Source organism: Nuphar pumila, chromosome 2 (genome assembly GCF_984573655.1).
Source record: "Nuphar pumila chromosome 2, dmNupPumi1.hap1.1, whole genome shotgun sequence".
NCBI classification, from domain to species: domain Eukaryota; kingdom Viridiplantae; phylum Streptophyta; class Magnoliopsida; order Nymphaeales; family Nymphaeaceae; genus Nuphar; species Nuphar pumila.
In genome coordinates this window covers 26,783,372-26,802,500 of record NC_143250.1, presented here as the reverse complement: position 1 = coordinate 26,802,500, position 19,129 = coordinate 26,783,372, and the positions used below count along the sequence as shown (strand labels likewise).

The 19,129-nt window shown below is 42.6% G+C and overlaps 1 protein-coding gene across 1 annotated transcript in view; it reads left to right on the top strand.

Annotated features, from left to right (window-relative positions):
- The window catches only part of MSH3 (homolog of DNA mismatch repair protein MSH3), a 74,131-nt gene extending 57,085 nt beyond the window's left edge, over positions 1-17,046 (top strand). The window contains exons 10-13 of the mRNA XM_089997453.1: positions 11,183-11,332; positions 14,291-14,785; positions 15,883-16,274; positions 16,629-17,046. Of these exons, the coding sequence (XP_089853579.1) occupies positions 11,183-11,332; positions 14,291-14,785; positions 15,883-16,266 (1,029 nt within the window). The 3' untranslated portion in view covers positions 16,267-16,274; positions 16,629-17,046. The remainder of the gene's footprint in view (positions 1-11,182; positions 11,333-14,290; positions 14,786-15,882; positions 16,275-16,628) is intronic.
- The last annotated feature ends 2,083 nt before the right edge of the window (positions 17,047-19,129 follow it).

Sequence of the window (19,129 nt, the reverse complement as noted above, 5' to 3'; positions counted from 1 at the left end):
TGAATACTGAACACATGTAAAACCCACGTGGAAAAAAAAATATCAGACCCGGGTCAGGTCTGGACCCGACATGGGCCCATCCTCATTAGGGTTTTAAAACCCGACGCAGGAGAAAGGGTTTTTAAGAAAACCCTCTCCCCTGTGCGCCGCACCCCGCCCGTGTCGCTTCACCCCTTCAACAAGATAAGGGAAACCCTTGAGGGTTTCTGTAACGCCCCAAAAATCCAGGACTTGTAACTTTTAGAATAGTTTAGAAAGCTTTGAAATCATACAATAATCAGAGTTTAAATAATACTTCAGCGGAAAATAGTATTTTTTAAAACCACAAGTCAATGGACCTTGAGCGCATTACAGCGTAAACTTTCCTTTGTCAAATCCCGCACAACCATTGAAATCAAATGGTTTAGAAATGGAGTTTCAATAATTGAGAATTCGTTTGTTGAAACCAAGAAGAAGTTTACTAAAACAGTTTTATTAACTCATGGTTTAATAAAAGAGAAATTTTGAAACACACTTTATACCAAATTTACCAACATGTCCTCAGGAGCGAAACGTCAGGGAAAGAGCTCTAGCTTGATCTCATCACGCCATCGTGCCATCGCAGACCGTATTACCTATTCAAAACCTGCCCATAAAATGGGTCAGTTTCGCTAAAAACTGATAGGTGCACAGATATGACAATATTGAACATAATTAAGCAGAATAATTTAATAGGTCAAGTAGACAAGCAATTATATAACAATTTAATTTCAACAGATTCACAGAGCAACTATCATGAGCACAATGCTAACATTATTACAAGCATTTTACTGGCACAAGTAGACTAACTACTACAAGCAAAGCACTGCACAAGAAAGTTAACTAGCCAAATACAATGCTTCATCAACCACACACACAATTCTATAAGTATTGAACCTGTTGTATCCTATAACTTTCATATGTACCTAACTGAACACATTGTGTGATCGGATTTAAATTATGTTTTGATATTAACTGGCCAAGCGGGTATGCACAAGACACGACTCTAGAAACAGCCTAGACTGATCCGGGGGTTTATTATGCTATGTATTTTATGATAACCCGGATAACTGACTGAGTCCGCACCCGCACCTAAGGGGACGGTCGGTGACCAAGAGAGAAATCCCCAAAGCAGCATAAACAATGGATGCATCCCAAACATGGAGAGCTACCACCTAGGATAATTATGGTAGTCTCATTCCCCTAACTCCGATGACTGGGGAAGCCGAGTCTTTTGCTCGTGACTGCCATTAATGGTCTGTCCATCGAAGTTTTGTACCTTCCCGTCCTCTCTCCTGACAGGAGTCAGCGATTCGAATGAGTATATCAGGGGTAGTTAACTGAAGACTCATTCTACATACTCTGGTCTTTCGACCAACTCGAGTATCTTGCCGGTGAAGGCGAAAACATCACTTATTTAGGTGATCACAACATTTTGTTATTTGCACTCATCGAGGTTGCCACAACCTACTCATCCAGTCATCGCAACATAAGAAGACGTACTTGTCAAAAAGTACGGTCGTACTTGTCAAAAGTACGACTACGATGAAAGGGAAATGGTTCCACAAAAGAAACCCCAACATATATTATCTGCAAAAGAATTAATACAACATATCCTGGCAAGATAAGTCTTGAATTCAATTCAACAACATTTTTCATATTTCATGATGCAAGGTCATCTCGGATCTCTCGTCCGATCAACAAAGTACTTAACATGTTGTGCATGTCTAAAAGTACGCTATACTGAACCAAGGAGGTGTGTGGGCTTCTCAAAAGGAACACCCAACACACAACTTTATAATGATCCCAAGAATAAAGGAGTACTCGTTGGGCACGATTCATCCTTAAAAGCCATAATGCCACATTAAGTCATTCACACAAGACACAACACTATCAATCTTACATCCAAAATTTATCTTAGTATCGACATGTGACACTAGATTGATACATAAAGAATGGGTCCTTCAACATAACCCCACTCATTCATATGCTCATGCCCCTGATCGGGGTTATTCGAATTGAGCCGCAACTTGAATCAAGGTTATAAAACATTTCTCCCAAGTGTGTGGACTTGAGAGGGGCCACATGTGACTTCGCAATCCTGCAAGACTTAATCATACTTTGCAAAAGTTGTGCATTTTGAAGAGCACCAAGTTCGCAGAAGGAAACTCGTTTTTAGAGAACTGAAATGCACAAGCACAACTTCTAGTGTTTTGAAAACAAGTGAAATCAGGATAGACGCAAGACTGCATTTATGTAAGTACATATTTACCATAGGTGTGAGCATATACAGATTATAACATGACAACAAGCGACTCTCGACTTGCAATGCCACACATCGAGCAAAAACACATAAGTAACACACGAGGTACCAAAACCATACCTTGACCACTTAGATAGGCAAACACATAAGGTCATGAGTAATACACGAGATACAAAGTCGTACCTCACTCAAAGGAAACGTGCAAGCAAAAATGGATGCAAGCAAACAAGGGCATATGTATTTCAAGAAATATGAAACCACACCTCAACTCATAATCAACTTATGCAAAATAATGATCGAAGAATGAAATTATACATCGACCCATAGGAACGAACAGGCAAGCAATTAAGGGCATAAGTATTGCAAAGAGTATGAAACCACCTTCAACCACATAAGCAAATACGCAAATTAATACTCAAAGAGTAAAATCATACATCGACTCATAAATATGCAGACAAGAAAATATGCAACGCAGAAACAATATAAATCTAGCATGGGCATCTTAATTATTTCAACTTAAATACGTTCCTCAATTGCCCTTTGTGCGACTTTACCCTACCTTGGGATGTCGTGCAGCTGCGTATGCCTACGCGAGAGGATAATACGAGGGTTGAGCTGTGGAGCACGATCGGGACCTGTTGCGTAAATAGGCAAGAGTGTTAAATATTCAATTTTGCTAATATAATTAATGGTGCAACGGGGCAAGGGTAGAATTAGGCGATGGCGGCACCGACGACAACGGGGCGACAGGGAATGAGCCACTGTAAAAAAAACGAGGCGGCAGGGGGTCAGCCCCTGCCGACAGCAACGAGGCGGCAGGGGGTCAGCCCCTGCCGACAGCAACGAGGCGACAGGGGGCCTACCCCTGCCGACAGCAGTGAGGCGGCAGGGGCTGAGCCCCTGCCGACAGCCATGAAACGGCAGGGGGGCCAGCCCCTGCCGACAGCACGAGACGACAGGGGACCAGCCCCTGCCGACAGCATCGATGCGGCAGGGGGAGGCAGCCCCTGTCGACAGCCACGAGACGGCAGGGCTAGCCCCTACCGACAGCAACAAGGAGGCATGGCCCAACCCCTGCCGACAGAGAGAGGGAGAGAGCTCGGGACGGGGGGGGGGGGGGGTGACAGGGGGACAAGCCCCCTGCGTGCAGAGAATCAAGGGGCAGCAGGGGGGTTATCCCCTGCCCTCCCAGAAGCCAAGAGGCGGCAGGGGGGTGAGTCCCTGCCAGCCCCACAAAACAAAGGGCGACAGGGGCACTACCCCTGCGCGCCAAAACCCCAGAGGCAGCAGGGCGAGCCCCTACTTGCCGGGAAACATGAAGCGGCAGGGGCATTGCCCCTGCCTACAGGTGATCTAGGGGTGGCAGGGGGACTGACCCCTGCCAGAAAAAGAGGGACCGGGGCGGGGGTGACAGGGAGGGCAACCGACCTTCCGTCGGTTTCCCTATCACCCATAGGGGTGAGGGGGTGTCGCAGGGGCCATTGGTTCCCTGCCGGCACTCCGGCGCACCCCCAGAGGGAAGAGGGGACGACAGGGGCCCATAGGCCACCTGTCGGGCCCCCGATGGGCACAGGGAAGGTGGGAGGCTGCGGCAGGGGCTGTGAGCCGCCTGTCGGCCTCCCGGCGAGGTGACGGAGAGGGGGGGGGGGTGAGGAAGAGAAGAGGGAGGAGGAGAAGTGGCGTACCTGGGAGGCGAGGTGGCTGGCGATCGCCGGCGTGCGCAGGGAAGGAGGAGGCGTCGGTCGTGGTTGCCGCCTGCAGGGAACGAGAAGGGGGGCGGGGCATCGTTCCTCCCCTCCCGCAATGCTCTTAAAGAGCTCGGGGAGGGGTGACAAAAGGGGAAACCCCGATGGGTTTCCCTATCGGGCAGAAGGCGCGATGGGGGGCGGCGCTCGGGAAGAGGATTTAAAATCCTCTTCCTGCGTCGGGTTATCTTAAAACCCTATCGCAGGCGGGCCCGGGTCGGGTCCGATAAAATAATTTTTTTTTTTGTAAAACGTGGGTTTTACAGTTTCCCTGATTGCCGCCCCTCCCCGAGCTCTTTAAGAGCATCGTAGGAGGGGAGGATGGACACACCTCCCTTCTCTCCTCCTCACTCTCCACGCGCCGACCCCCTTCTCGTTCCCTGCGCGCGACACCGACGCTGTCGATCCTCCCCTAGGTATGCTCTTTTTCCCCTTTATTCTCTTCTTCTTCTTCCTTTGTTGTCGGAAGACCGGCAGGAGGCCGTCGGCCCCCTGCCGTGCCTCTCCCTTCTCCTCCCTCTCTCTGTCGTCTCGTCGGGAGGTTGACAGGAGGCCGATGGCCCCTGTCGTGCCGTCCCTCTTTTCCCTCTCCTTGAGGGTTTGCCGGGAGGCCGACAGGCGGCGCACGGGGTCTGCCGCACCTTCCCCCTTTTTTTCTTTGCGTTGTCAGGGGGGGGGGTGCTGGCAGTGGGGCCGGCAGTCCCTGCCATGCCTTTTTCCCCTTTTTTTCGCCACTATTTTGTCAAGCAGGGGCTGGGGCCCCTACCATTCATCGTTTTGTCAGACAGGGACCGAGGCCCCTGCCATTTAGTATTGTCAGGCAGGGGCCGAGGTCCCTGCCATTTGTTGCTTTCGTGAGGTAGGGGTCGAGGCCCCTGCCGTTGGCTGTTTTGTCAGGCAGGGGCCGAGGCCCCTGCCATTCCATGTTTGTCAGGCAAAGGCTAAGGCCTCTGCCAGTCGTTACTTTCATTAGGCAGGGGCCAATGCCTCTGCCATTTGCTGTTTTTGGCGGGCAGGGGCCGAGGCCCCTGCCATTCGTTGTTATGTCAGGCAGGGGCCGAGGCCCCTGCCACTCATTGTTTTGTCTCCGAGGCCCCTGCCATCCGCTGTTCGCCGTTCAGTTCTTTCCTAGTAAGCAGGGGCCTTGACCCCTGCTACTCATCAGACTCCGTACGATAGGAGTCTCAACCCTTGCCGCTCATGCTTTCCACCTACAGGGCAGGCCTTACCACTGCCCTTCTGTTCTTTTTGACAACTATGACATAATAGCTCACATACTCTTGCAGATTTACGCAATGGGTCCCGTTCGTGCTCCGCGGCCTGACCCCCGTATCATCTACACTCGTAGGCGCACACAACTACACAACATCTCGAGGTAGGGGAAAGTCGCACGAGGATTTTGGATGAATGAAATAAAATATAAGAATTCTGAGATAAAATAATTTATATTGCATACATGTAGAACAATATAACTCGTGATTACCTGTTTGTGTTTTTTTGTTCTTACTTTTCAAAAATTGCATGCTTGATGTATATTGTATGGGTAGGCTCATTTCTACATGAATTCCTATTACTGTGTTTCTGTACTTGCTCACCATTGTGATTGTACTGTAGATGCCTTGCTTGTTATTGCATGATAAATCTTGTTGCCACCCTCGGGCAAGTCTCGTGGGGTGTGCATGTGCACGTACCATATTTTATGCCTTTCAAAAAGGTGTGAAATTTGGGTACATACATCAAATCTCTTGAAGAGGATCTTCTTAGTGCAAGGCTTGACTTATCAAGCACGATATCTTGTTTTAAAAATGCATATTTCATCTGTGTGTTGCTAGAGTCAACTAAAAGTACCCCGAGTAGGTTACTCGGAGGAAATGATTGGATCCACAACGAGACCAAGACTTGTCTGAGATTTCCTGTTTCTTAGTAATTGAACCTGCCAAGTATATTACTGATTTTATGGAATACTGTGATGGGTTATCCTTCGAGAAACCCACAAGATGCTATCATAACCGGACTTTTAGACAGGTACGATATCTATAGTGCGATAAGAAGTATGAGAGGTCGTTGAGTACCTTGAAGTGTGCAATAAGCACTTTATTGAAATAAAGGAAATAATGATGTCGGCCTTACATGCCAAATACTCAAAGAGCAATGCATATCATGTATGAACTAAAGGAATTGCAATATATTAATTGATTGCTCTCTCATCGTAGCCGTACCTCTAGGTAGGTACGACCGTGCTTTTGGACAAGTACGTCATGTTGGTGTTACGATGTTTGAATGATGAGGTTGTGGCAACCTCGAAGCGTGTATATGACACAATGCTGAGATCACATAAATGGTTACAACTCGCCTTCACAGACAAGATGCTCGAGTGGGTTTAACATACCAGAGCATGTAGAATAGGGCGGCGGTTAAGAAAGCTCCCTCGTACTCATTCGACCTTCACGGTTCATCAAGGGAGATGATGGATGGTACAAAAACTCTGATGGACAGGTTGTTAACAACCACCCCACGGGCAAAAGACTCAGCTTCCCTAGTCATCGGAGTTAGGAAAATTGGGATTACCATAAATTATCCTAGGTGGTAACACCTAGGCACTTCTGCAGAAGTTGGATGCATCCATGGGCCACGAATGCTTTTGGGGATTTACTCTCTTGGTCACTGACCGTCCCTTTATGAGCGAACTCAGTCAACCATCCAGGTTAATGAAAAACACCTGACATAATAAATTCCCGGATCGGTCTCGGTTGTTTTTACGTTTCTCGTCTGTACGTACCCACATGCCAGTTAATATCAGAACTTAAAGAATATCATTTTCATAATAAGTTGTAGATGATTGAGATTTATACTACTCGAAATGTTGTTGCTATATCTGTTTCAAGACAATAGATCTTTGCATATGTTGTATCTGGCAGAGTAGATTACTTTTTGTTCTTGTTGCTTTTAATGTAATAAACTGTTTATCTCATGAATGTCCTGCTTTATTTTATTCTACATTGTCTATTTGTGCACCTACTAGTTTGTTATGAAACTGACCCATTTTATGGGCAAGTGATGAGTAGAACTTCACAGGCGGCCGATGGCGCGATGGAACATGGCTCAAGATTTTCCTTCTTTCTGCTGGCGTCTTGGCTCTGAGTTTTGAGTTTTTCTTTAGATTATTGGATAGTGGAAAAATGCTCATTTTTTATTAAACTGCTGATTTTATTAATAATCTATTGTTTTATTTTCTCACTTCCTTTAAGTAGTTGTTTCATGTGAAATGATGATTTTATTGCTAACGTACCAAAAATTTGATAGCTTGTGCTCCTTTCTAATTTGCTTCCATTATCGATTTTAAAAGTAAAAACTTAAATATTTGAAAGGTTTTTCGTCAATGTTTTCAAAAACACAAGTTGAAATTTTGGAGCGTTACAACACATGCATATGAAGGTGGTATTTCATGCACATGACTATTATTGTTTTATGCACATTGTTAGATTGACATATATGAAGGTGCATTGGAAAACATGATAACATCATTGCATATATGGCATGTTATGATTTTTGCATATGTTGCATCGATGATCTAAAGGAATCATCATGGGCCTCGAGCCTTGGTTTGCTCATTTTTTATTTATTTTATATGCATTGCAAAAATCACATTAATGTTATTGCACTGTTCTATGCTTTTTCGCGGGCGGTGGTCCCATGATGGTTCTTGCAGGGGAATATGCGAGCTTTTGCCTTTGTTTGCATGCTGAATTGCAAATTAAAGAAATGAGATAATAATAATCAAATAAAAATAAAATAATAGTGTGATATACGTTCTGAGATCTCCCATCGGAAGAATGAGAATCTTAGAGTTTCGGCTTTGGGGGACCATGGAGATACAAAAACTCCGTATGCATTATTGTTTATCCCTGAACCCGATATTGGGGTTCTTTCTCCTGGCCACGGTTTTAGGGAGAGTCCGCTACTTTGCCTGGGGGTGGTGTGTAGACACAATTGTTGTTTTGGTATACCAAGAAAAGTGACACTTGTGGATGGGTGGTCCCTAGTGTCCCCGACATTAGATGGGTGGTCTAATGTTTCGAAGGCTGTTTCGGTCGAAGACTAAGTTTGAAACCTAGTAATAAAATACGAATTGTGTGCTAAGTTACCCTGAAAACCTAACTTGACATCGGAGATTTTACCCGTTTGGTGTATCCGCGGACAACGGTAATTAAAAAGAGGAACTTAAATTGTGTGCATTTAATAGAGACATGCATATGAAAAGAAAATTCTAATAAGATGTAACAATTTACTCATGTATTGCACTGAAGCCATGCATATTCCTGCTATGCATTAGGTCATGCATGTTTACCTGTTCCCTTAACTGTTAAATGCTGGTGAATACATAATGTTGTTTCCTAATGCATGTTAAATGATTTTATTGCTTAAATTGTGATCCGTGTTATTTATTAAATGTTTCTTCATGCTTAATAATTGTCTTTATTGCATGAATGCTTAATTGAATTATGGATTTATTGTAATTGCATTTCCTCTAAGTTATTGCATGAATTGTTATCTGTATTCTTTATGCTTATTTGGTTCATTAAATGGATTTGTACGCAGAATTCTTCGGATTTCTGACACCCTACTTTTGTTGTTTTTCACAGCCTCAGGGGATCAGTGAAGCGACTTGCTTCTGGGAGAGCTACAAGTGCTACACGTTTGCTAGATAACTTCACAGATGGATATCGTGACTATGCTTTTTTTACTTTTTCTTTAGATTTAATTGTTCATGCACTCTGATTCTTTTTATGCAATTGTCTCGAGACTACTATTTCTTACTTAATTAATAAAATTTTGGTTTGCTATGGTGTAGATGATAAATGTAAGATCCCTTGTGGTTGGTTGAGTTATCCAATGGAGAGTGGAGCTGTAAAGCCCTCGGGTCTCTGGGAATGTTTCCGTAATGGTTTAAAAAAAAAATTCTGCACTTTTTAAGGGGTATGAGTTGGGGTCGGTACACTCCATAGGCATAAATAAGTTGAAAACATTACCGTTTGCCGTCTGTTTTAACTTATTTGTAACTATAAAATGAAGATATCTGTTCTTTCATGACATGGTTGTACCAGGGTTGCAGAGGAGCTGACATGTGATAGGTATGGCCCTCTCTAATGAGACATCGTTCAGATTCAGATGTATGAAATAGCTTTTTCATTATCAGTTTTGTTTTCCTTGAGATATGGAATGTGGATTGTGAAAAATTCAACTTATGTGGTCAGAACTAGTTCAAACCTGTTCTTGAGAACTTCATCTGGTGCAACACCGCAGGTTGCATACTTTTCCTCAACTACATTTTGATACAGTTATCCCCCACCCCCCTCAACCCCCGCATAAAAAGTAAAAAATGTACTGAAAAATGCCTAATATGCCCAAGCCAATTAAGGCTGACCACCTATGTCACATGGGTGCGGGCGCGGGTGCGGGTGCGGGTGCGGGGATTCAGCACTTCCAAAAAACCCGGGTGCGGGGGTGCGGCAGGGGCAAAAATGTAATATATATATATATATATATATATATATATATATATATATATATATATATATATATATATATATATATATATATATATATATATTCCCCCTATGCGGGTTGGGGGTCCAATTTTTTTTGCTGGTGTGTTTATTTGAAGACTCGTTACCCACGTTCTGCTTGTTGTGTACTTTGAGGCAACGGGACAAAATTGATGAAACGAAAGGATTGGCAATCTGATTGACCCAGCCTGCTGCATTCTGCTGACTGTCATGATTCAATCATGTCTGAAACTCCCTGGTCTTCACGAAAAAAAATATAAGCGCAAGGTTTGATGTGGTTTGTTGGAGAGAGAGTCTTCATGAGGCCTACCACTCCACTGCCATGCCATAGGATTCTTCAAATTTCATTTTATATACAGCTGCACGACAGCTAAAAGAAATTTATTGGATTGGACATGTGGAAAAGAGAGGTCTACACAAGGCTACAGCTAGAGCACCCATCTCGTTAGGAGAACAGTGAATACTAATAGCCAGCAAGGCTACCACCATCATTATCATTTATTATGGAGAGAGAAAATCCTTTACGAAAAAGAAGGATCAACAAGACTACTACCATCATTATCATTTATTATGGAGAGAGAAAATCCTTTACGAAAAAGAAGGATCTGGATTGAAAAGGCTCTTCAATTTTAGATGGTTTTGAAAGTGCCCCTTTATAAAACAAGAGCAGCAGCAGCAAGCAGCTGTCAGCAGAATTCTTTTTTTAAAAATTCCGCAGCCCATTTCATAGGGCAATTTTTTAAAAAAAAAAAATCCAAAAAAAAATAGACCTAAATGATCCTGGGTGCGGTCAACGCACCCAGGATCGGGTTGACCGCACCCGCACCCGCGTCGAGTCGCGTCGACGCGGGTGCGACACCTTGCTAGTCGAATCCCTGTGACATAGCTGACCACATACCCTATTTGGTGCCTAGTCAGAAAAAGTGTGACCTTTTAGGTCCAGGCCGTTGACTTTCCCTGGACTAGGCGCTGACCTTGCGACTAGGATGATTAGGTGCCTAGTTAGCACCTAGCCATGAAATTTGACTATATACCTATGTATAACAATGTACTGAATATTCTATTTTGCTTTCCATCACATCCCTTTTTATTGTTCTGGCACTTTATTCCTTGATTTATTTACAAGTAGGCTTATAAGAACTATCAATCTTTAGTTGTGGTTATGGAAATTTTAGGGTGCATTATTTGAAGGGAGTGAGAAGCTTTTCTTTCTTTCCTTCATTTTTTTGTTTTGTTTTTAAGAAAGGATCAAGAAGCATCCCTGGTTTCATTTATTGCCTAAAGCCCAAGATCTGTGTTGCTGTTTTTTTTTCAACCAAATCTTGGCATACATCAATATCTTTCAGAAATTGACGGATCAGGATGTTTCAAGCTCATCATATGCTTTATGTCCCTGTAAGAACATGTTGGCAAGTTCATGCCATTTCTCTATGAAATTAGAATTGTACCGTAACTCTGAAAAGGATTTTTTTTACTGTGCATGTTAGGTCTATGTGGTCCTTTGTATGGACTGCATCATCACATGTCTAACATTTTAAACTGTTACCATGTATATTGAATGTTGATACCATTCCGATTGCTCATTGCAGGTGTTGGAGTCCATCTTGCAGGAAAGCTTTGTTCCAAATGATACCGATCTGCATGAAGATAGAGAGTTCTGTCAGATTGTTACTGGACCTAACATGGGGGGTAAAAGTTGCTACATTCGCCAGGTTGCTCTGATTGCCCTCATGGCCCAGGTATGATATGCCGATACATAGCAGTTTTCTGCATAACTTTTTTGAGGTTGGCTTGATCGGTTCTCGTGCTGTTGTACTTGCACATGTTGGTTTGTTTGTAGCTTGATTGTCCATTTACCCCTTTCTTTCTTATCTCTATGTTGTTTTTTCTGTCTTTATTTCCCCCCATTATCCTTTACTTGGCCCTTTTGATGCTTAATAAAGTGATCATTGATCAACATAAAGGGGCAAAAGTAATTCTTTCCTTCTTGAATTGTAATGTCAGCTGCCAAGAAATTCAGTCCTTTACAGTCTAGAAGAGCTTTAGCAATCTGAATTTGTTGTAAATGGTGGATGTCCATCTGAACTATTGAAATAACAAGGAGAAAAACACTGTTGGTTCTCTAATGAAGTTTTTGCAGCCACTACTTTCTGCAATTTATTTTTTCTTTCAGGAATCCGATTATTTTTGTTTCTTGATTCTGACCCCTTATTTATTGTCTTGGTCACCCTCTTATGAATCTGGCGCTTTAGTTATTATTAACTAGAAATCCTTGATATTGTAAATGGCAAACCAATCTGGGAGTTTGTTTCTTGGTTGGTGCTCGGCATGTTGTACAGTGTCATATAGGTATGCTGAGGGTGCAGGTACAGGTGCAGGTACAGTCATATGGTTATGAAGGGAACATCATGGGTATCTCTAAAACACGGGTGCATGTGTACCACTACAGATATCCTTGACATTGTGAATATAACCAATCTGGAAGTTATTTCTTGGTTGGTGCTTGGCATGTTATACATTGTTACATAGGCACGATGAGGGTGCAAGTGCCGGTGCAGTCACACAGTTATGCTGGGTACGTTGCAGGGATGCCTAAAAACATGGGTGCATGGGGGCAGTTACTGAAATCCTTGACATTGTGAAATACTCCAGTGAAGTTTTTGGAATTAGGTGTTTTTTTTGAAGATCATGGTTCAGCCTGAGGTTCCAGTGATCTCATGTCTGAGGTTCTGACATATGCCAATAATTACACTAAGTTGGACATCCATTGTTAGGCCTTTTGTAGAACTATGATAATTGCAACTCTTAGGTTGGATGCAGCCCTTTCTATTTACAAGGTGAAACCACTTTGTGAAACTTGAGTTGAGTAGGTTTCTGGTCTCTCCAAAGCTTTTCTGTGTGAGAATGCTCTCTTTTGAGTTTAGTTCTATCATGACTGTACCATTGGTAAAAACCGTAAAACCGCAATTGGTTGAGGCATTGAGAAGAGATTTGAGTGCATGTAGTTTGATGCTTATAGTGTTTTTTATGCCATACAGAGTTGGATTCACCAATGCGATGGTAAAAATGCTATTTGATGAAATACAGTTTGATGGCATGAATTGCATCAGTAGAGTGGTCAGGCCTTTTAGTGGCAAAAGGAATAAGTGGAGAGTAGTATGGTAATGCTGAGTTTTCTTGGCATGGTGGTATGCATGGTGTAAGAGGAATAGGAGAGTGCATAGTAGTTTGCATACTATGTGAGATGACATTTGTCTGTGTTAAAAGTACATTGGACTCTTAAGGTGTGATTGTCATGTGATTATCATGGTTTGATGTCTGTCTCCATTTTGGAATTAAGTGGTTTTTAAGAAATATTTGTAGATGTTATCACATGTTTTGGTTTGGTTTGCACAATCATAACCCCCAAAAAACTAGATATCAATGTTGAGGCAATAAATGGCCTTAAAACTTGGTTTGGTCAACTTTGTTTTAATGGTCTAGAGTCTCTCTCTCTCGCTCTCCATGCACACTAGTACCAAACCACGTGTTTGCACAGGAAAGAGGGAGTAGGATTGAGATACTATTCAATCATAGTTAATTTATGCCCAAAATCAAAATGTTACTTTGTTTTATTTAAGGGTGGACATCGGGCTGGGTACCCATCCCGCAACAGTTTTTTTTTGGGCTGGCATGTGAGAAGCTGTCATACGGGTGCATTGGTGGAGCCGATGTACCTGAGTCGGGTGCAGGGGCTGGTATTGCCTACACATCAGGTGTGGCATGAGCCGGGTCAGGTCCGGACCCAGCCTGGCCCACCCGAAAACTCCCCTTTTTTTCTCATTTTTGTTCTGGCCAACGAGTCAAAACAAAGATAGAAGAAGAAGAAGAAGAAGAAGAAGAAGAGGAAGAGGAGGAGGGGAAGAAGAGGAAAAAAGAAAGAGAGGAGCAATGAAGGGGAAGAAAGAGAGAAAGAAAGAAGAAAAAAGAGGAGAGAGAGTCTACATACCACACCCTCCCTCTCCTTCTTTTCCATGAGACCAAGGTTTCAGTTGGTGGGTTCTGTACCTGCCCCCTCTCTTCCCTTTTCCAGAGAGAGAGGAGGTGGTGGGTGGGTGTCGTGTAATATCGCGTATTTTCACACTTAGTAAAAATTAAGATTTTCGAAAATTTGGCTAAGTATAGAAGAAAAATCGGTAGATTCTCGATTTAAGGCCGGTGCTTTTGAGTCTGGGCTTGGCCCAGGTCTCATTGTCAAGGCCTAAACGAGCCACTAAGAATGTGAGAAAAAGTTTTATTTTCGACCTTTAAATTCAAGCAAAATTCAAGTTATTTTCGGGCGAATTTCGGAAGCGAAATTCGAGTTATATATCGTTGGATGTGTTTCGAAATTCTGAGTGTAACGATATTTTATTTTCTTTGATGGAAAAGTTGGCTGATAGCAAATTTCCTCATAAAACATTATGAGGCTTATGTATATGAGGGCCTCGACTTGTTTCTAGAGAAACCTTCTCTCTCTCTCTCTCTCTTTGGGTGGGTGTAGGTGTACGAGGTATGGGGTGGGGAGAGTATGTGCATGTGCATATGTGGTTGTGGATGTGTTGCAGGTGTCTGTCTGTGTGTTGCTAGATTATTTCTATAGGCTTGTCTTTTTGTATATGCTGTTTTGGTTTTAATATTTGAAGATTTGAAATGGACTGACCATCTTTTTTATCCAGGTTGGTTCATTTGTTCCAGCTACATCAGCAAAATTGCATGTCCTAGACGCAATCTACACCAGGATGGGGGCTTCTGACAGTATCCAACATGGCTCAAGTACCTTCTTTGAAGAACTGAGTGAGACTTCTTACATACTTCATAACTGTACATCTCGTTCTCTTGTAATCATTGATGAGCTTGGTCGTGGCACAAGCACACATGATGGGGTTGCAATTGCTTACACAACATTGCATTATCTTCTCAAGAAAAAGAAGTGCATGGTCTTCTTTGTTACACACTATCCTGAAATTGCAGGCATTAAGAATGAATTGCCCATTTCGGTTGGGACTTATCATATGTCCTACTTGACAAGACAGAAATCCTTTGAAATCACCACTCTTAACACAGTTCAGAACAAAGAACATCGTGACAATGGTGATATCACGTTTCTCTACAAGATTGTTCCTGGTCTTTCAGACAGGAGCTTTGGCCTTAATGTTGCCTCACTTGCACAGGTTGGTTCTTGGGTTTCCATAACATTTTCTTGCCTCGTGTTCTTGCTTTTATTATCTATTGAAGGTTGCTTAGCATGATGGGTAAGAGGAGCACTTTGGTCAAGTAAAGAAGGCCACTGTGGTTTAAAATGTTAACCAAGTATGGCCTTCTAAGAATGAAGATTTCAGACATATTTGTCAGTGCATGTAGAAGGCCACATTTCATAGGCTTAAAACCTTCTGTTATTCATGTTGGTTGAGTGAGGATGTTTTCTGCTTTTAACTTTGGCTTCTTCAGCAAAGTGTAGGTTATCACTACATAATAAAAAAATTGAAACCTTGCAATTTTTGACATTATCATTTGTTATTGAACATGGAACACTATTCTGCTCAGTTTCTATTAGTTTGCATGTATGTATTATGAAAATGTGAAAATTGTTTTAAGGAAATTCATGCCAACAAATTATGAGCAGTTGCACGAGAATGTGGATTTGGATTTAGTTGAAGATGAATAGTAATATAATCCTGTAGGAGTACTCCTTTCTTTTCACACGCACATGCACACAGACCATGCATGCACACATACAGATATTAAGGCATCTTGAGCCATTTTTCATGCCTTGGCTTGCTACAGTCTCGTAAGAACCTTGTCTAGAAAACTTTAGGTTTTGAATTGATTGTCTTCAGCCATGGTGTTGCAAAAAGTGCATAGGGGTTTCTTGTCATTGTTTCCAGGCTTGGCCCTCATCTTTTCTGGGTAGATTGCGTGCATCTTTTTTTTGAGTTCTACTTGTAAAATGGTCAGATTTGCTTGGATGGTAAACTGCAATGCTGGTTATGAGTGAACTTCTGTTTCTACCTGTCCTGACATGGTAGCTGACCTTGAACTTGGTCAGGGACCTGACTCATTGTCAACCCCGTGACAATGAGGCTTGGATCTGATAGGCTAGATGATAGAATCAAAACAATGTTGACTGTTGACCAAAGGTCTTGGGTTTAGATTCGTGCTGGCATAACTCATGAAAGGGAAAGAAAAGAATAAAGAAAATTCCATCACGAAGCTTCAATATATTATTTCTGGTTTTTAGTTGGTTTCCTCATTTGTTTGTGATTTGCAGTTGCCATCAACTTGTATTTCAAGAGCTGCTATAATGTCAGAGAAATTAGAATCAATTGTGCGAGCTCGAGCAAGGACTACTTTATCAGGTAGGCTATTAAAGAAACAACTTAGCTGCTGTGAAGAAAATGGTGTGAGAGTCTCGGATGAAGCAAGTGTTCCTGAAATTTCCTCTGTGAGCTGTTCTTCATTAGTCACCTCAGTCGAGGAACTTGAGGGTGGTAGCAATGTGATACCGAGATTGTATCAGGAACTCTTTAATCATTTGGGGTCTGCCTTAAATGATAATGTTGTTAATTACATGAAATCCATGTGTTCTTTGAGGGATGCTCAAAGGATTGCCAAGCTGATATTATCAGAACCAAGTCCATTTGAGCAGGTGTGAAATTTAAGGTAATTGTTCCTGGTGCTCATCAGTTCTCTGTTATTCTTAAGAGTGAATTTCCATACTAATTCCTATATGCTGAGGCTTTTTGATATTGGAAAAAACCATCAGATCCTTTTGGCTTATCAAAGTGCATTGATGATCTTTTCTTTTTTATTTAATTAGTCATCCTTGTTACTTTTACCCATGTACTATCTGCATCATATTCAGCCTCCATCTTTTGTAGGGCATTGGGTTCAGTTTCTGCAACATGATCTTTTTGTCATTGCCAAAATATAAATGGTTTAGATTTTCATACGGTTGCGCATGTTGTGAAGCCAAGAATACTTGTACACTGCTATTCTCATGATGATGTCCAACAGGGAGATTGTTGGTCCTGAGACATTGTGGAAGTTGAGATGAACAGTGTTGGGGAACTGAACATAGGCTAATGGAGATCAACAAGAAAATTCTCATGATGCTTCATGCATTCACTGGAGTCTTTTCTTGTGGTGAAAATGTAGGTAATCTTTTCATGATGCTTCATGCATTCACTGGAGTCTTTATGTTTTTCTTATCATTTTCAAGGCAACGAAGTCCTCAGTTTTGAGTAGCAGAGCACATGTAAGAGGGTTGGGCACATTCTGAAATGGGCTGGGCAAACACCCTTTTGTTCTAAATGGTATTTCAGGATGTAATATTCGATAGGCCTTGCGAAGATTTGTACATATGTTTTGTATGCGTGCCATTAATGTAAAATTTGTATTGTAAAACAGGAAAAGATATTCCAGAATTGATGCAGATGGTACTCGCTTTTCGCACCATTCTTTGTTTTGGCCGAGACTAGAGAAATTTGTCAAACATGGCCAATTCACTACTCAAAATATGCCAAACATGGCCACTTGGTTTTTTTTGTTGACAGTTTTGCCCTTTTGTCACCTAACAAATTAGATGCCTTGGTCATGTAAGTTGTCGCCTGGAAAATCGGATGCCTAAATTTTTAAGCAATGAGGGCAAAAGTGTCAAGTAAACAGTAATTTTGCCTTGGTCATGTTCATTATATTTTTCAACTTGCCTTTAGCAATAATATTTTCAATAAAAGCGAGGGCCATTTATGTTATTGTCTAAAAGATATTTGATTGCCTCTTTTTTCTCTTTATGTTCACTCGTTGCTTTTGGCTACTCAAGGTGTTACTGGTTTCTTGTCTTCTACCTCTGTACGTGGACAGGATCTTTATCGTGCGGAAGGCTGTTATTCGAGTCACACCGATCAGGTCCCTACCAAGGATTATCCATCTGAGCCTGTCAATCAGCCGAGAGGAACTCTTGAGGATTTGAGGTGTCACGTAGTAAAAATAAATTGCGTGACATGGATCTATTTGGATAAATTAGTGTCATTAGACACGGATCTGGGCCTGACAGGTATCCACTTGTGAATGGGTGATGAATTAGGGCTATCAATTAGTCCATTATGATGTGATACTGGCCATGAATGGGTCTTATGAATCCTGGATTGAGCTTATTGCACTAAGTCCGATTGGATAATCAGGTCGAGGGTATATGAATCTGCAAGGTACAATTTGATTTCTGTTTAAGATCTGCAAATTTTCCACCTAAAATGCATTAAAAACAAAGATTTGACTGGGTTTCATCTTTGCTGGCTGAATGTTGGCTCACATTTGTTCTTGCCTAATTCAGGTTGTCATACCTGGGCTTGCATCTGGTACCAATACCTCAAAGCTAGACCAGTTAAGACCCAAAGGATGCCTTTGATGCAGACCAAGCTTCGGCTAAGCCTGATCCAGCTCCTAAGGTCCATATTATGCAAATAGGTCTAAACCAAGTTGATCTGGATCTGTTACTCGAGATCCATTTGATTCTAGTCACTTAAGTCGCATGGGACCCATCCCAAGGTGACATCACACCAGCCATGTGGGTCCTTCCATTAGGTGTTCCCTCATTTATTGCATGCAAGTGGGACCCAGAAGGGGTGTTCCCTCTAGAAGCCTTCATGGGAGATGTGTGAGCCCCACCAATTGACGCCACCCAAGAGCCTTCAACCCCCCTCCTCATAGAAGACATATTGACCCCTGGGCTCTCCTTAATGATCCTTGAAAGCCCGCGTGACCATGAGTTGGGCCCTTATTAGTGACTTGGAGAGGTATTACATGAGTAGAGAATTAGGTAGTACTTAATTAGTTGTTATTTATTTTATTATGCTTTGATTTGTGTAATGCTTTAATGAGAATTTCCTTGGCCTATAAAAGAAACTAGTTTTGTAAATGTGGATATGAAATTGGAAATAAACTTCTCTTTCAAAAAAATGTCTCACCATGCTCTTCTCTCTCTCTAGTTAACTTCTCCCTCTCTTGTGGACGTCTCTCTCTCTCTCTCTATTTTTTTTTTCTCTCTCTCTCTCTTCTTTTCTTACACCTGTGAGTCCTTACTCTCTTACTCATTCACCCTTCTCTAAGTAGGGACGGTAGTGGACCGGGGGACAACGGGGCCCCGCCCCATCTCGCCCCGTTTGGACAGGATGAAGGGCATGAAACGGGGATGGAGGTTAAAATCTATCCCCGTGCGGGGATGGACTTACGCTTTTCTCCGCCCGCCCCGTCCCCGATCCTTCAAGGGATGACTATAGACTAAGGGGAAATGGGGCCCCGCCCCGCCTCGCCCCCGTTTGGACCGGGGATGGAGGACATGAAACGGGGATAGAGGCGGGGGTGGAGGTTAAAATCCATCCCCGTGCAGGGATGGAGGCTCGGATTTTGAAACGGGGCGGGGGTGGAGACCTTGTCCCCCGCCCCGGTCCACTGCCATCCCTATGTCTAAGGGTTCTTCTCTTGATCAATATAAAGTGATTCAAACATTGCTTGGATTT